The sequence below is a fragment of the Trichophyton rubrum genome (assembly GCF_000151425.1).
Source record: "Trichophyton rubrum CBS 118892 genomic scaffold supercont2.4, whole genome shotgun sequence".
NCBI lineage: Eukaryota > Fungi > Ascomycota > Eurotiomycetes > Onygenales > Arthrodermataceae > Trichophyton > Trichophyton rubrum.
This window is the reverse complement of record NW_003456425.1, coordinates 38,710-54,643: the sequence shown is the minus strand read 5'-3', so window position 1 is coordinate 54,643 and position 15,934 is coordinate 38,710. Positions and strand designations below refer to the sequence as shown.

Here is a 15,934-nt window from a genome sequence, read left to right as displayed (position 1 = left end):
AGACGATCGTTTCATCCTCTTGCGATCGTGCGGCCAGCCCAGCCTAGCCCTGCCTGCCCAGTTCGCCAACCATGTCCAGCACCAGCACACCAGCACACCAACACACCAGCACCAAGTCATCGAAACCCGAAACCCAGCAAACCAGCGGAACCAGATCCCCGATCCTGACCCCGATAACTGCGTCTCTCCATTCGACTCATGCTCCCCCTTCCCCTTTCTGTTTGAGACTGTCAATATTTACCCTCAGGTAGCAACTACGCAGATACCTGGCTTTTTTGTTTCCCACCGTTACATACATACATACATACCTGCACCCCCATTGCCAGCACCAGCACCAGCACCAGCACCAGCACAGTTTTATTCTATGTTTATGTCTATGACTTGTTTATTTCCTTTCTTCTCTTTTTTTGGAGTAGGAATCGGCCAAGAGAGTCAACCTTGGGAACGGGAACGGGAGTGAGAGATGGTTACGTTACTTACATAGGGCTGGGTGGGTGGCTGACTGACTGACCAAACTGAACTGAACTGAACTGACTTCACTTGACTGACGGCATGGCCTGGCCTGGCATGGCATGGCATGGCATGACAATGGCTGGCTGGCCGGATAGATGGATGGAATAACTTGCTTTAAACATACCCGTTCATACCATCCCAAATCATCCATCCATACTTTTCAACCCGCTTGCTTGCTGTAATGCCTTATCTCCGTACGTATGGACTGACGGGATGAGCCAAACAAGACGATATACCACCTGTACATTCGGAATAATACTTGTGCATACCTTTTGAACCTCTTTTCTTTTCTTCTTTTCCGCCGCTCAACTAGTCCCGTCCCGCTTCCTACTGTTAACTACGGACTGTCTGCCTGTTTGCTTGCTCTTATTATCCTCCCCCCCCCTTGGCCTAACCACGTTACGTTACTTACCGCGCCTTGTGGCTTGATGTTAAATATTCCTTTTTAACCTAGTATTCCCCCCCCCCCTTTTTTTTTTCCCACTTGGATTATCAGATGTTGCTCTCGGGCTATCTTCAACAAGTCTCCGTCCTCCACTTTTCTCCGGTTCCTGCATGTGTTGCTGCATACAGATGTCTGTTGCATAGTACGGAGTACGGTAATGAAGGAGCTGGTAATTTCCAACGTTCGGAGAGATAGTTGTAATCGTAATAGCTAATATCAGTTCGTTTTGACAAATGCTACGGAAAAGGCATGGCATTGCATAGTAATAAGGCATATTCCCATGGCTGTCCACGGCCGCGGCTTTGAACTCGCCTCGGACCAAATAGTGAACTATACAGCAGCGCAATGAAGGCCGCAATATTCTTCCAACGACTTGCAGCGACAAGCCTGAGCTCATCAAAGACTTACAGGAGTTGCCATCTTCCATCTTCCTCAGTATCGGATCAATATGACAAGTTCTACCGGTACACAAGCGGCCGCTCGCCAGAAGTCGCCACGATGGATTTTGTAAGACCCAGGTTGTCTTTCTTGCCTGTTCTTCATTGGCCCTGTTGTAGCAAGGGAGGGATTACTGGGCCAAAGAACGTTCTCTGATGGATATAGATCGGGGTCCATGTAAGTCACTTTATCTCTATACTCTCGATGTTTCCTACTGCTAAATTCGTTCAGGGCACTATCTGAAGCCCATCTTTCTCTTCTCAGAAAGTATCTACGAGTGGCTCCTTATCTTCTGCTCACAGACGACCCAGATCTCGTTGCATCTACCATATGGCATACAGATCTCTGTGCCGGCAACCTCTTTGTGGACAAAGGCCATATCACCAGTGTGATTGATTGGCTGGGCCCCTAGTTCTTCCAGGCCGTCACTCACGTCTAGTTAATTATGACGGTGATATAATGTTGGAACCGCCGCCGAATTTCAAGGAGCTTGAACCAAGTGAGAAGGCCCGACTGAAAAAGCAGATCGCCAGTTCCATAATTCTCTAATCTTTATGAACTGCAGACAGCGAAACTCAACACTAGTCTCAACAAAGTATTCCGTTTGAAGCTCGGGCGAGTAAGGTGCGAGCCTATAAGCTTTGTTGGCGACACCTGAGACGACGATATCCTGCCATTGCGCGAATCACTGATAAATGTGGAAGGGTACGTTGTGAAAATAGTCACTGGAATTACAGTATCTGATATATATATAGATATAGATATTGGCATGAGCTTGGATTCGACTTTGCGTGCCCAATTCACTTTACACAGGACGAGCTCCGGAGACACGTAGAGGATGGAGAAGGGTAGAATCAAGCGCAAGACTTTTGGAAAGCCATAGCGGGAATCGTTGCGCGTGATGGATGGACCCCACACAGCATGTATGATGAGGCTGTGGCTCTTTTTGCAGAGCTCAGGGAACTCGGGTTGGAGAACATGAAGGGAAAGGAGAGAGATGAATTTGAAGCACTGACGCGGTGGGTGGAGAGCTCTTCCCAGAGCCATAACGATGGATGATGCCCAAGTAAACCGTGGAATTCTGGGTATGATCAAAAGTCCTGCAGTGATGTGACTGCGGAGAAGTGGACTGCCTGACGTCACTGCAGCGTCTACGGCGTCTACGGCGTCTGCAGCGCCTACTCTTACATCTAGGTACGCAAGGTAACTCATCAATGCCTGAAAGACCCCCTTCATCTGCTAACGGACACACGGGGAGACATTAGGAGATCCTTCAGAGGAGTAGTGGGTGTGGTAGCAAGGGCTCAATCTACCATTTGGCCTCTAGTGCGATCTGAGTGTCCTCTGGAATCATGATGAACCTTGAGCATGAGCTAACTGTCGGTTAACTAGCTGGTTGTAGCTATATATCCGAGAAGGATCTGAGAATGAACTGGCCAGGGAGTCAACCAGGTAACTATAGGGGTATGGTAGTTTTCACCTTCAACGCATGACACTATTCTAGCCACGTTTGAGGGTCAATGATGCAAACATCGACAGACAAGAGCCATGGTGGCAATATTAGAGCTACGGATGATCATTCAAGGGTATTCAGACGTGCAATCAGGACCGTGGATGGAATCATCATTGATAGAGACGGATTTATAGTTATGGCCTGGCTCTGAGGGTCTCGAGTGGTGATAATGAGCTAGTCAGTTAACTAGTTAACAGGACATTCCCTGTCATCGTGGTATGGTCCAAGTAGAGCCTCGTAGAGTAGTCCGTTCGATATCTCTAGAGAAACATCTCTTTGCCATCCCCTTCATCCTTGCCCTTATGCCGCCTGTTATGCATAAGAGTTCGTGGGCGACTTCAAGTTCATCCCACGCCGGAGGTGGAAAATCTCCCTCCGCAACGCCCCGAACATCCATCTGGATTGGCAGCTTCAAAGTCGACCAGGCCGGGGGTTGGCGAAGGAAAAAGACCAAGAGGAAGACTCCTGGCCTCTCGTCTGGTCTCCTGCGATCTACCAACTACACCGACTGCTTTCAATGAAGCTGTGACATGGGCAGCGGCAAGGTCCACCAGGAGCCCATCGTGCTCGTGGTCGATTTCCACCATGCAAGGTGAGCCCGCGCCCACCTTTTCGTTCCTCTCTCTGGCTACGGAATTGGATCCATGCTATACCAGCGCACTAAGAAGAGACTATGCTAACTGCTTTGCTCCGTATAGAGGCCCCGAGGTTGAGTTCTGGTTCTGCGACGATGGCGTCGACCCCGTGAAGGAGAATGACTGGGCATTGCTGCCGTTCATGGCGCTGTCGGACGGAGCTCATGCGTATGGAACACCTTGTCCCGTTGCTGTAGCTAGCTGGCTAGTGAAACAAGCAGCAGAATAAAGAGAGGGAAGAGGCTTGGGAAGCGGGAGGCTGACTCGGGATGCATTTCATTAGGTCTACGGAAGACTTCTCCTACTTCACGCTGCAGTGCAAGGAGACCGAGAGTTCCCCGGCTACCTCTCTGTTCGGCATATCTTGCACCACCCAGCTCGACTCAGACAAGCTGATCAATCGCCCGGCGGAGGTGACGCGGTCGACGGTGCAGAAGGCGGTGGTGGCTATCATAAATGAGCCTAGGCATCTGGGCCAGCTGAGAGAGAAGCTGTCGATTGTCACCTCCGCATGGTTTGCTCAACGGTACGCCTCTGTTCCTTGAATACGGAGTATGAGGCTGGGATGGTCACTGACCCCGGTTATAATAAAATAGGGACTTTACCGATACGGATATCCTCCAGGTATGCGGGACATCGTGACGTCAAGAGTGTTTCAATATGCTAATGCTATGGGTAGAAATTCTGGGAAGGATTGAAGATCAGTCTGAAAAACGAAGATTTGCACAAAGACGAGCATTTCGGCCTTTCTTTACGAGAGATGATACATGAATTCAAGCACCAGACTTTAGTTTTGTTTAAGTGTCTATTATTACAGCCAAAGGTATGCCATCCATCGCCTTTGACTAGTTATCTATCAAATACGAGCATTACAACTAACTTCTTCGAGATGCTATTTTTTGGTTCCAGATGCGAGCGTTTATGCATGATACAGTTCTCATTAATTTCATTGATACCCGGCCTTATACATAATCTTCAGGACTGCGCTGATCCTGCTTATGACTCCTATGCGCAGACGGTTGAGAAACCGAGCTCGCTTAAAACTAGCGAGAGAAGTTCACGTAAGGCTGTCTCTTTCCTGGATTTATATTAAAGACGGAGAGTATCTAATTGATTTCTGTCAGTCCTTGCATATATGGGGCTTCCGCTTCAGATATTCGGCAAGGGGAGCATGTTTGGACCGTATACGCCGCTTCAACAGCTGGATCTTCTCGCCGACTATGGAACAAAATCGTACCTTGTTGGCTCTACCAACTCGCTGCTCTTGCAGCAAAAGGATCGATACAGCGATATATTAATAAACGTAATTGCTTTCCAAGATTGCCTTAATCCGCCACATCACTGACTTATAGTTTATATAGCTTGACGAGGATACGGTGAACATATCGTCTCCATCGCTACGGGCGGCCCTAGCCCTTTCGGCTGCTGATCGCCGATGGATCGATTTCCTTACCCAGACAATAAACGATACCTGGGATGAAGCACATCCTGCACAGCCAAAGACCCATGGATACATGGGATCTGAAGAGTTCATCCGTCTCCAGTTTGAAGAATACCTTCTCGCTCTGATCTCATGCGTAAAATACCACGATGAGATAAAGTCAGGAGGCGCAATTAAACAGCCTGCCAATGACATCGAGGGTGATCCCGCGCTGGATTTTAACCTCGACTTCATCGAACACTGGCGCCATACCCCTAACTTTGCGCTCTTTGACAAACTCACTTCCGACGCCCTGCTCTTCTCCGTAGTCGAGCTACGCCACCCGTGTGCGGGCGGGCTCGGGATTGAAGATATCCAACGGCGGCTGGCACAGCAAGTTGCAGATCTCCATCTCGACGAACGAGTGCGCGAAGGTCGCGAAACACTCAACAAGCATCTTGCCACGGGTCATCAGAAGGTCACCACCGCCTTCAACACTCTCTGGGCGGAGCTCGAAGCAAGACGCGAGGCTCAAAGAAAACGCAACGAAGAAAGGGCAAAGCAAGCTGCCGCAGCATCCATCACTGCGGCGCTGGATACAAGCCAAGCAAACAACAACAATGACAGCAGCAAGCAAGAATCAGGCGGCCCTGGTTCTCCAACCCCAGCTTCACCCACCCCATCGACATCCGGGTGGTCCTTTGCTGCGCGAAAAGCTCCCGCTGTGGACCTGACGCAGGCCCAAGCCACTGTTTCCGCGGCTGGCCAGCGAGCTTCCGCGTACTTTAGTTCGTGGGGTTCGTGGGCGAACGAGCGTCGAAAGGAGTGGCAGACAAAGAACACGAGTACGGGCGCAAGTCCCGTTTCATCTCCGACAGCCACCGGAACGCCCAGAGCGTCGATGACGAGTACCTTTCACGAGAGACGATCGATGGAGAGCTCGACGAAAGGCCCTGTTATGACTGAGATGAAGGAGATGCAAGCCAAGGAAGACGTTGATCGGCCGGGGTCGTCGAGGCCCCACAGCAGCGATCAGTCAACGGAGAAGGACCATATAGATGCCGTGTTGGAGAGTGACCCTCTATCTTCGACTTCTCGTGAAGCAAGCAAGACTCCTGCAACCTCTTCCTCGGGATAAGAATTCATACATACATTTGTTGATTTGAATTGGATATATTTCTTCCTTAGCTTCTGACAAGGCACATATTGGATGGGTAGTTTGTTTGATATTAGCGTTGTTTAATGCATTACCTTCTTGAATAAAAGACCTTTCACTTTTCTTCAAACAAATACCTACAGCTACGAGATGTTGGTTCAGAATTATAGAAGGGAGGTTGGTTTATTTTTTGTACTCTAGAGCACACATAACTGATTTAGAAGTAACCTAGTGTGAAATGGTAGGCTGCGCACTAAGTGCAACAATATAGGTAGATCAGTTGTAGGAATGAGAGGAAGAAGAAGAAGGGGAAGGAGAGGAAGATAAGGAAGATAAAGGGGAGTCAAAGGGCAACTGACAAGAGAGAGTGAGGGTAAAACATGTCTGCGTTCGTAGTGGCTGCGCAGTAACAAAACAGTCTATTGATGCACTCCCTCTTCCGGCCCACCCCCCTTTTTTTATTATTCCACGCGCTGTCAAAAGAGCAATAACAGAAAACCGCCTGTATATATGATACAAGGAGGGAAGAGGAGGGGGGTTGAGAGGGAGTGTAGACCAGAGTATGTTGCGCATAAGAAGGATATTTAAGTCATTGGATCATGTACCGTGAGAGCGCGCGCCATGAAGGCGAATTTTGTGGTTTGTGGTTGGTTATTTGGTCAGTTGTTGAATTACGCGATGTACGATATTTCATCGCCATCCAGACGCTCGATGTATTCTTTCTCCATCAAGCCTTCGATATTCTTCTTAATGTCAGAGATTTTGGGTGGGAACCGAGCGCTGACCTGCTGGATGACTTCCTGTACAAGCTGGACATGCTTCATGCGCTTGCGGGACTTCATGATACGCACAATAGCAGACTAGAAAAAAAAAGTTAGAAAGTGAATATATAACGAAGGGATTGTAGATACTATTTCTTACCTGGAGAACCAATTTTCTGTCCTCCTCGACGGTCTTATGTGTGTCCTCTGCCTCGTGCTTCTGCTCAGACTTGACTTGGATGTTCAAGTTAACCTTGATCTTCTTTGCTTTAAAGTGGTAGTTTAGTGCGTAGGAAGTCCCTGGACCAGGTTTTCCGTTCTCAGGAGAAGGAATGAGAACCTTTGCCTTGACGAAGATGCCGAGGTTGGGGTCTAGGACATCGGGGGAGAGGGCAGTGGCCTTTTCGATCTCGGAGTATTCAAAGACATCGCTGTCATTGTAGAGTAGAAGAATGCCCATTTGGTAGGTCGATACCTGGAAAGTGTATGGGACTTTAGTGTTCTTGACATAGTTTGCTTTGATTTCGCCCTTGCACAGCTGCCAGAGCCAGGTCAGCTTACGACCGCTGTGCTTGTCAAAGTAGAATGACTTGAAGCGCTCGACTGTCTTGTTGATGACCTGAGGAGGAATAAACTGTGTTGAAGGGGGGTTAAGGGGCCAGAAGCCTGTACCGAGGATCTGGAAGTGAGGGTCGACCATTTTCTTGCGGTCTTCTTCGTCAAAGGTTCTCTCCTGCCACTCGCGGTAGTTGGTGTTTAGATCCTTTGAGATCTGGATATCCTGGAACATTCGCTGGAGTTTGTTGGTGTATTCGAACCCACAGGCTTCCTTCAATTTGCTGATCATGCTAGTTTCAGCATCGTCAGAGACGGAGCTGACATGGACGAGTCGCTTGGCGAGCATTCGAGAGTAGAACTTCTGGAAGACATCCTTGTCTTCGATGTATTTAAAGACGGTCATTATCTGGACGAGAAGCTCCTCGAGCTCCGACTCTTCGGATGACTTGGAGCCCTTCTTGAGAAGGGAATCGGTGTATCTCGCCAGCAGCTCAGGGGATTTGGTTGAGCTGGTAGTGCAGAGGGCATTACGGTTGACGAATTCGCGGCAAGCATTGTCCAAAGACCGAACAAACTCTGTCTCACCAGCAAATGCTTCATCTACCATGGATCGGTACTTCCCATGTACCTGGAGCAGAGAGTCGACATAAACTTTCGGGTCAACGCTTTCGCTCCCAGCGGAGGCTACCTTTGCGATTGCGGACAGGCCAGCCTTCCGGACGTGGGTCTCAAATCTGTTCCTTAGTGGGTCCAGGCCATCCTTTATTTTTGACAGCAATCGGTACATTCTGGCAAGGTCATCCTGACGTTCAGCATCTAGGAGGGGTTGGAACTCGTCCCGTATAAGGTTGCAATGCGAGGTAACTAGAACATCCAAGCAGGTCTCTGTCAAATTCTTGGTAACGTCTGGGTGGAGGTATAGATCGATGCGAGCACGTTCTTCCTCTAGGCGAAGCTCTGCCTTCTTCATGTATTCGACAACGCTGTTTTCGGCCACGAAGCGCTTTGACTCTCTGTCATAGTAGACTCTGGTGGCCTCGATGAACGGTTTCTCAAAGTAGTACTGGTAGACAACGAGGGTCGACTTGGAGGTATCGCTCTCGTCCAGGCCAAGGGAGACGAATGAGTTGACAATGTGCTTTATCTGGGACTGCTCGATGGTCTCGCCGTTACGCTGCTTCTCGATGAGGCCCAGCACGGCGCTCATGACATTTTCGTGGACGAGTCTGAAGAAGTCCTCCTTCCACCTAACGAGGTGTAGGGTGTACACATCGTAGATGTCCTTCTTGCCTTCGTCGACTTCTCGTTTCACCCAGTGGCGGTTTAGATATCTAAAAAGATGGTTAATATATTTGGCAGCTGTAGTGTATCGAGTCCATTCTCTAATGTAAAATGAAAGGAGGGGTTCGTCAGCGTGGCTGAGGGAGGCTTCGTAGACACCTCCAAGATGACGGGAGAGATAGTGTCCAAGAAGGTTGTAAAGCTCTTCACCTAGCAGATGTGCTGTAACCATATTGTCTGTCAGCTAAGCTTCATTTGGTTTCAGGCTGGTAGCTGACAGCTCACCTCCTCGCGTGTTATGGGCGGACGTATTGTGGCTAGTGAATGCCTTTTGTGAAGTACAGAAGTTATGGACGGCACTGTTGATAGTGATTAGTACCCTGTCTCTCTGGTTGGCTATCCAGAGTGAGTGAAATAAGGGGAGGACCAACGTGTAAACACCCATGTACTGGAAACGAGGTTAGCTATATTAGTTGCCTGAATGTATATTATAGAAGAACACATCTGTCCCGCCCAAAGAAAAAAAGAGTTGAGGGAGCCTTACAGAAGCCATATCAATACCACTGTTCAGATCAGTCATCACCCTCTCGATTCCCTGCTCGAGAAAGGTCCATCTATAGGCAAGATGTCGTCAGCTCACGCGTTCACCGCAATACTCCGGAGGGGAAGAAGCTCAAAAAAGAAACTGACGTTTCGTCCAGGTCATCTCGATGAGGCGTCGTGAATTTGGGTGGAGGCATATCTGTCGACGCTGTAGGGAGATCTGAGAGACAGAGACAGTGTAGAATAAGGGCCTGCAACGGAGTCACTCGAGGAGCAGCTGGGCGGCTATCGCGGTGGGCTGGAGTCTCTCAGGGGAGGAGAGGGCACGCAGCAGAGCGCTGTCACAGAGTAAGTCACAGCCGCCGCAGAAAATCTGCCACAAAACGAGACAGGCTTTGCTTCTCGAGAGCGCCAGGCAGGGTCTCAGCAAGAACTAAAGCGCTTCTGACGGACCGAGACAGCGTGTGCGAGTGAGCCAGAAGTTCGTTGCGTGTTCGACGTCGGCGAGGAAGACGAAGAAGACGACGAAGAAGAAGAAAGCGAAAGCGAAGGACAGGCTGCAGCTTACATAAGCTAAGTTTGGGGGCGGCAGCTTATCGATAAGAAGATGACGTCGCTTTTTTCTCTTTCGTGATATTTAAAGCTGGAGAAGGCGAAGATGACGATGAGGATGACAGCAACAAATATCTACGGTGCAGTTATCAATATTGATATAGCTATATTGGTGGAGAGCTGCAGACGACGATGGTCCGGCCGCTAAAGGAGCTGCAGGTCACGGAGCGCCTGATCCCGGCCTGGGGAAACTTCCCCAACACCTCGATCCAGGAGAAGCCGCTGCTCATCTACCAGTCTGTCTTCGACTCTGCCTCGCCCGACGCCGTCAGAGAGCATCTGGAGGCCGTTGGCGCCGTCGTCCCGCAGTGGACGTACTCGATGTACCCTGCAAACCACTTCCACTCGAACACGCATGAAGTGCTCAGCGTGGTGGCCGGACAGGCGAGGCTCTGCTTCGGCCACGAGGAGAACCCAGACAGATTCGAGACCACCGTGTCGAAGGGAGATGTTATCGTGGTGCCGGCTGGAGTGACCCACTGCTTGCTCGCAGACACACAGGGCGACTTTGCGATGATAGGGGCGTATCCGCCGGGGAAGCAGTGGGATCTGTGCTATGGGGAGGAGGAGGTCGACAAGCAGGCGCCGGTGATACGGTCTGTTGGCTGGTTCGATCGGGACCCCATATACGGCGACTCGGGCCCAGTTCTTGCTGTTTAACAAAAAACAACAGAAGACCAAAAAAAAAAAAAAAAAAAAAAAGCAGCAGATAGGACAGATGTAACAGAATGACTAAGATGTATACTATGATTTTATGTAGTCAAGAAAAGCAGAACTGATGGATGCATCCAAAAGGGGGAAAAAACCAAATGCAAGGTGACTGGACAAAAAGGGGACAGGGGGAGAATAATTATTGACACCGGGTCCAGTAAAACAGTCTTCCCAACCCGTTGTAACAAGATGAAAGCAAGCAATGATAAACAAAACAAAACAGATATTCCAGCGATAGATGCAGTAAAAGGGGGGAAGCAATGGGGTTGTATAGAACTAGAGCGACAGAGTTATCTATGGGTGCTGAAGGAAAACATGTGGCAACATGCAGCGTAGTGATGCTAAGTAGCAGTGACAAAGGGAGATAATTGCATGGTAATAATGATGTATATAGGAGAGTGAGAGTAAAAAAGATACTACTTGGCTGCCACTCGCTCGATGACCCTGGAATACGGACGTTAGCAGCGGCAGAGGTAATCGAGGAATGTACGGGGGGAAACATACCGTAGAGCACTGATCATGAAGGTCATGAGCCAGGCAACCAGTACAACCAGCAAGACGGCAGCTAGTACCTTTTGTCTATCACAGATCTTGTCGTTTCTGGGGTTGATGGTGAGATCTATATCTCCACTGGAGCATGAGCCATTCACATCAGACAGAGAAGCAAACGCTAGACTGAGATTCGCCGATGCAAAGACAATAAACACCAAGTCAAGGAAGATCAGCCGTATCTTTGCGCTGGCTGACCGCAGTCCAAGTGGTTTGCCCGTGTACTCATCATACGTGATATAGACCAGGTAGACAAGCGCAATTGCATCGAATATGATGGCCATGAGCGGAGACGGTCCCTGGGGCCGGCTATGTGTCGTCGAGAGATGTCGAATTGATCCGCCCAGCGAGAGGGCGATGGCCGAGAAGATGAAGACGGTCAGACGGATGATCAAAGGCACCATGGGGCTGTGTAGGATCTTGTACTGGAACCCCTTCATCCATATCTTCCGCCGCTGGATGAACGTGGCCGACTGCCGGGCGCTCTCATCTGCCTTCTCGTCGATATACCCCTGCCATGGGTCGGAGTAGTCGCCAAAATTCCGGTTGAGCCAGTCTGCGTCGACTATCTTGTTCTGTTGATGCGTCGGCTCTCGGGCCTGCGGTACGGACCGAGTGAATGTCTTCCATCTGGACTCCTGCGTATACTGTGTGTATAATCGGTTTCTTTCCGAGAACTCTCCTTCTCCTTGCTCTATATCTTTCTCTCTCCGGGACTCTCTGTCAAATGCAAAGTCCTTTGCCTTGGGCGAGTAATGGTGGCTGGCAACATGGACGTCTCCTGGCGGCACTGGGAATGACTGTGATTGTGACGGTGATCTTGACTGTGATGGTGATTTCGACGGCGTCTCCTCGTCCTCGGCGTGTTTAACCCAAGCTACGCAACTGCAGTCAGCCTGACCGTCCTCAATTGCTCGTTACAATAACGATAGATGGACTTCCAACCTACCTGGCACGGAACGGACAGCCAGCTTCCCCGAGCCCTGCGTCCGCGGTATCGATCCCTGGCTGTGCGGCGAGTAGCTCTTGGAGGACTGGCCGTGTCTCGAGCTGCCTATACGCTGGTATACCGACCTCTGCTCGTCCGACTGGCTTGCTCCAGAGACCGACTGGGCGGATCTGCGTCTCGACAGCGGCGGCTCCAGCAGCTTCAGGTCTGCTTTCCGCCTCGGAGAGCCTCCCCGGGACGTCGACCGATGCGAGCGCGCCGCCGCCTCCCCCGGTGCTGCCATGTAAAGGCCCTGCTGCTGCTGCTGCTGCTCCTCCTCCCTCCTCGCGGTGGTCGTCTTCTGGGAAAAGGGGGTCTCTCTTCAGATGTCCTGCTAAGCCCGCTGCCGGATCTTGCCAGCGCGGCGCATGGTTCCGCTTGACGGCCGGGCAGCGAGCGATTGGGGGAAACGAGCGATGGTCCTGCTGGGACGGGCGACCTGGACGGCTATCTACCTCTCGACCGGCCGGCCTCCTGCTGCTGGCTGGCTGGCTCTCTGGCTCTGCTTGCTGGTGCTGCTGCTGGTGCTGCTGCTGGGCGGCGCTGCGAGGGACGACGAAGGATGTTTTCTTGTTGCTTCTTCCTCGCCAAGGGGCTAACCCGGGGGAAAGGCTGGTAGTTCGTTAGTTAGCTGTGGAGGCGAAAAGGCGAACAAGCGACGAAGCGAAGGCCGCCAGCGACAGCGACGACGAAAGTGACGACAACGACCGCAGGCTCAAGGACCGTGACGCTGCAGCTATTCGGTCTCATCCCGCTGGCAGTCGACCCGCCGGGCGCAGCAGAGGTGGCGGCTGAAGATGCACTTTCAAGTCCGGCCGTTTGATCGATCGAAAACTTATACAACTGTATAACTAGAGAAGCCTGCGCAGGCCGACGGCAGAGAGACAGCAGAGAGACAGCAGAGAGACAGCGACGACAGACGCCCGGGTCCACGATGCGTCTCTTCCTGATCCCGATCTCGACGGGCCGCACGCTCATTTACTGCAAGAAGCTCGACGCTGGGGTGGCGGCCAAGCAGCTCAGCTACCTCGACCGCGTTACGAACAAGGTGACGGCGACCTGGGCCAAGTGGGAGACGGCAGAGAAGGGCTGGCAGAAGACGCTGGTCACCTACGGCCACCGGGCGCTGCAGCGGATCCCCTACGAGGAATGGGGGCTCAAGAGCGTGCCGCCGCTGAGCTCGCGGCGGGAGGCGGCAGAGCGGCAGGCGCGCAAGCCCGTCGAGCTGCTGTACCCGAAGAATGCGATCAAGTCGAGCAGGGTGATGGGCCTGCTGCAGCAGCTGGCCACGGAGAGACAGCAGCTGCACCGCAAGCGCATGTGGTGGAGCATCGTCGTTGCGCCCTTGACGGCTCCGTTTGCGCTGGTACCGGTGTATGGGGCACAATCTTATATTATAACTGCGTCCTGCTGAATTGATACGGGACGGCTGTGCTGACAGTCTCTCTAGGATACCGAATATACCCTTTTTCTTCTTCTGCTACCGCGGCTGGTCGCACTGGAGAGGTTAGTTGCAGGCCTGGCTACTACAATGGTTGTCTACTAACTGATTGATACAGCATTGGGAGGGTCCAAACATCTGGAATTCCTGCTAAAAGAGAACCTGATCCGGCCGAGATCACTGACGGACCTGGAGAACGTCTATCTACGGCACTACCCGCGCAGGGACGGGGTGGAAGATACGACAGCTGACGAGAAGACTGCGCCGGACTGTGATGACGGCAACTGTGGAGAGGAGGTGATGCTGCTCAAGGACACCGACGGCAAGGCCCTGGCCAAGATGCTGGACGCCCCCGAGCTCGTTGCTGAGGTCGAGCGAGCCGTCCATCAGGTCCAACAGCAGCTGGACCAGAAGAAACAGCCTTGACATCCCATCAACCCCCTATTTTGGTCGCATATAAACGTCCACTTTGCCATGTATATTACTATGTTTACGCCCCGTATAGACCTAGTCAGACGCATCACGAGTCCATGCACCCTGGATAAACTAATGATCTCTTCTTCTTTCCTCTTCTTTATCCAAATATCAATATCAATATCAAATATCACATCCGCTTCTTCTACTGCAGGATTTAATATGTTCCGCTGACTAAGCCGAAGCTCTGCCATCGACGATAAGCAACGACGAAGCGACGACAAAGACACAGCAGACAAAACAAGCGGAGAAGACGAAGAAGAAGAAGAGAAAGAAGTGCAATTAGAGGCTGTGCTGAGGCTGCGTATGCTACTGCACCATGGGCGAGAAGAAGATAGAGCAGTGGGAGGTCGAGCGGTACTGGGAGATCTTCTCGTCGCTATCTAATGGCCAGCCACGACTCAACAACGCGCAAGCGGCCACCGTCCTGCGCAACAGCCGACTGCGAGATGACCAGCTGGAGCGGGTGTGGGATCTGGCTGACGTCGACGGAGACGGGGAGCTGGACTTTGAGGAGTTTTGCGTGGCCATGAGGCTGATCTTCGACCTTGTCAACGGGGTGTGTTTTAACTCGGGGGGCTCTACTTTGCGGAGATACATATATGCTGACAGGCTGCTGATGATATAGGAATATAACGATGTACCGCCTGCTCTACCGGACTGGCTGGTTCCAGAGTCAAAGGCACATCTCGTCCAGGCCAGCAGGGCGCTGACCGGCTCACAACCGCAATTCGAGAGAGTAGAGGACGAGGACGATACCCCTGGCCTCAAGGATGGCTTCGACTGGTACATGGCGCCCCAGGACAAGGCCAAGTACGAAGAGATATACTCTGCCAACAAGAACCACCGGGGAGAGATAGCATGTACGCTTTTTTCTTTGGCCATGTACTTATCGAATAATTACATGGGGGGCTATGCTAACTGCGTTGTCTAGTCTCCTCATTACAAGACCTATACGACTCCCTCTCAGTACCAGATACAGACATCCGCTCGGCATGGAACCTAGTCAACCCATCCGCCTCCTCCACCATCTCCAAAGACGCAGCCCTCGCCTTTCTCCACATCCTAAATAACAGACACGAGGGCTACCGTATCCCCCGCAACGTCCCCGCCTCCCTCCGCGCCTCCTTCGAATCCAATAAGATAGACTATCAGCTCGATAATGTTCGCACAGCCAAGAAATGGGGTGTCTCTAGCAACGACGACACAAGTACAGGCCGCAAAGCCAAGTTCGGTGATGCATATCTAAGCCGGCTAGGCGTCGGAGGCAAATCAAGCTATCAGCCCCAGGGAACAGATTTCAGTAATACCATACAAGACGAAGAATGGGAGAAAGTCCGTCTACGGCGAGAGTTGGCGGAGCTAGATAAAAAGCTGGAAGCAGCCAATGCGGCTGTCGAGGCAAGAAAGAACGGCACCAGGGCGCGGACAGACGGGCCTAATTGGGCGCTGATCAAGAAGGAAGCTCTGCAGATGCTCGAGTATAAAGAGCGTGAGCTGCGGGAGCTCAGAGAAGGAACTGGACGGGTTAGCGAGGGCGAGAGCCTTGAACGCATCCGGGCTGATGTCAAGGCCGTTGAGGAGCAGGTTGAAGGCCTCAAGGCCCATCTAGCGAAGCGTAATGAAGTCTTGTCGGACCTGCGTGATCAAGTGCAAGAGGCCAAACGGTCTCGATAGCGGCTATCAGCTGGCTTATTTTTTGATATAGTATATAACTCCATTTGCGCCCCTGTCCCCCTTTTCTAACGCATTGCAGACAGTGTATTATGCCTGTATCCTTTCTTGGATTTATTCCTCTCTAATGATATCTTATTATATTACACGGTGGCTCCTGCAAGATAGCTTCTACGCTTTTTCCCCCATATCAAAAAAAAAAAAAAAAAAAAGGATATCCTA

General features: G+C 51.3%; 7 protein-coding genes across 9 annotated transcripts; 5 read left to right on the top strand and 2 right to left on the bottom strand.

Moving 5' to 3' along the window:
- Positions 1-1,303: 1,303 nt before the first annotated feature.
- On the top strand, positions 1,304-1,808 carry TERG_03871 (uncharacterized protein; the record flags this gene model as incomplete). Its single annotated transcript, XM_047748174.1, has 3 exons — positions 1,304-1,422; positions 1,562-1,573; positions 1,628-1,808. The coding sequence occupies 3 exons, from the start codon at positions 1,304-1,306 to the stop codon at positions 1,806-1,808; spliced, it is 312 nt and encodes a 103-aa protein (XP_047604150.1).
- A 1,631-nt stretch (positions 1,809-3,439) lies between these two features.
- TERG_03870 (uncharacterized protein) lies at positions 3,440-6,102 on the top strand (the record flags this gene model as incomplete). Its single annotated transcript, XM_003234770.1, has 8 exons — positions 3,440-3,501; positions 3,608-3,712; positions 3,828-4,070; positions 4,141-4,168; positions 4,224-4,367; positions 4,434-4,605; positions 4,669-4,847; positions 4,906-6,102. The coding sequence occupies 8 exons, from the start codon at positions 3,440-3,442 to the stop codon at positions 6,100-6,102; spliced, it is 2,130 nt and encodes a 709-aa protein (XP_003234818.1).
- On the bottom strand, positions 5,816-9,384 carry TERG_03869 (uncharacterized protein). 3 transcript variants are annotated; one of them, XM_047749663.1, is made up of 4 exons: positions 9,265-9,384; positions 9,152-9,168; positions 7,042-9,079; positions 5,816-6,980 (listed from the first exon to the last, which is right to left on the bottom strand). In XM_047749663.1, exons 3-4 carry the CDS (start codon positions 8,950-8,952, stop codon positions 6,792-6,794), a joined length of 2,100 nt encoding a protein of 699 aa, XP_047606101.1. In that variant the 5' UTR covers positions 8,953-9,079; positions 9,152-9,168; positions 9,265-9,384; the 3' UTR covers positions 5,816-6,791. The 3 variants fall into 3 exon arrangements, with proteins under 3 accessions (XP_047606101.1, XP_047606100.1, XP_047604149.1); XM_047749662.1 differs by having other exon boundaries at positions 5,816-8,942; positions 9,006-9,079; XM_047748173.1 differs by having other exon boundaries at positions 5,816-8,942; positions 9,006-9,384.
- A 623-nt stretch (positions 9,385-10,007) lies between these two features.
- On the top strand, positions 10,008-10,535 carry TERG_03868 (uncharacterized protein; the record flags this gene model as incomplete). The annotated part of the gene is made up of 1 exon (XM_003234768.1): positions 10,008-10,535. The coding sequence occupies one exon, from the start codon at positions 10,008-10,010 to the stop codon at positions 10,533-10,535; it is 528 nt and encodes a 175-aa protein (XP_003234816.1).
- A 467-nt stretch (positions 10,536-11,002) lies between these two features.
- TERG_03867 (uncharacterized protein) lies at positions 11,003-12,367 on the bottom strand (the record flags this gene model as incomplete). The annotated part of the gene is made up of 3 exons (XM_003234767.1): positions 11,003-11,030; positions 11,091-12,012; positions 12,085-12,367. The coding sequence occupies 3 exons, from the start codon at positions 12,365-12,367 to the stop codon at positions 11,003-11,005; spliced, it is 1,233 nt and encodes a 410-aa protein (XP_003234815.1).
- A 690-nt stretch (positions 12,368-13,057) lies between these two features.
- Positions 13,058-13,990, top strand: TERG_03866 (uncharacterized protein; the record flags this gene model as incomplete). The annotated part of the gene is made up of 3 exons (XM_003234766.1): positions 13,058-13,497; positions 13,574-13,629; positions 13,683-13,990. The coding sequence occupies 3 exons, from the start codon at positions 13,058-13,060 to the stop codon at positions 13,988-13,990; spliced, it is 804 nt and encodes a 267-aa protein (XP_003234814.1).
- A 367-nt stretch (positions 13,991-14,357) lies between these two features.
- TERG_03865 (actin cytoskeleton-regulatory complex protein END3) lies at positions 14,358-15,715 on the top strand (the record flags this gene model as incomplete). The annotated part of the gene is made up of 3 exons (XM_003234765.1): positions 14,358-14,597; positions 14,667-14,901; positions 14,973-15,715. The coding sequence occupies 3 exons, from the start codon at positions 14,358-14,360 to the stop codon at positions 15,713-15,715; spliced, it is 1,218 nt and encodes a 405-aa protein (XP_003234813.1).
- Positions 15,716-15,934: the final 219 nt, after the last annotated feature.

What these genes read in the sequence shown, in the direction of transcription:
- TERG_03869 (XM_047748173.1), bottom strand. Translation starts at nt 9,165, where the DNA reads ATGGGTGTTTACACGTTGGTCCTCCCCTTATTTCACTCACTCTGGATA. An exon ending in CGCCCATAACACGCGAGGAG is followed by an intron (nt 8,943 to 9,005) that starts GTGAGCTGTCAG and finishes ATATGGTTACAG; the next exon opens with CACATCTGCTAGGTGAAGAG.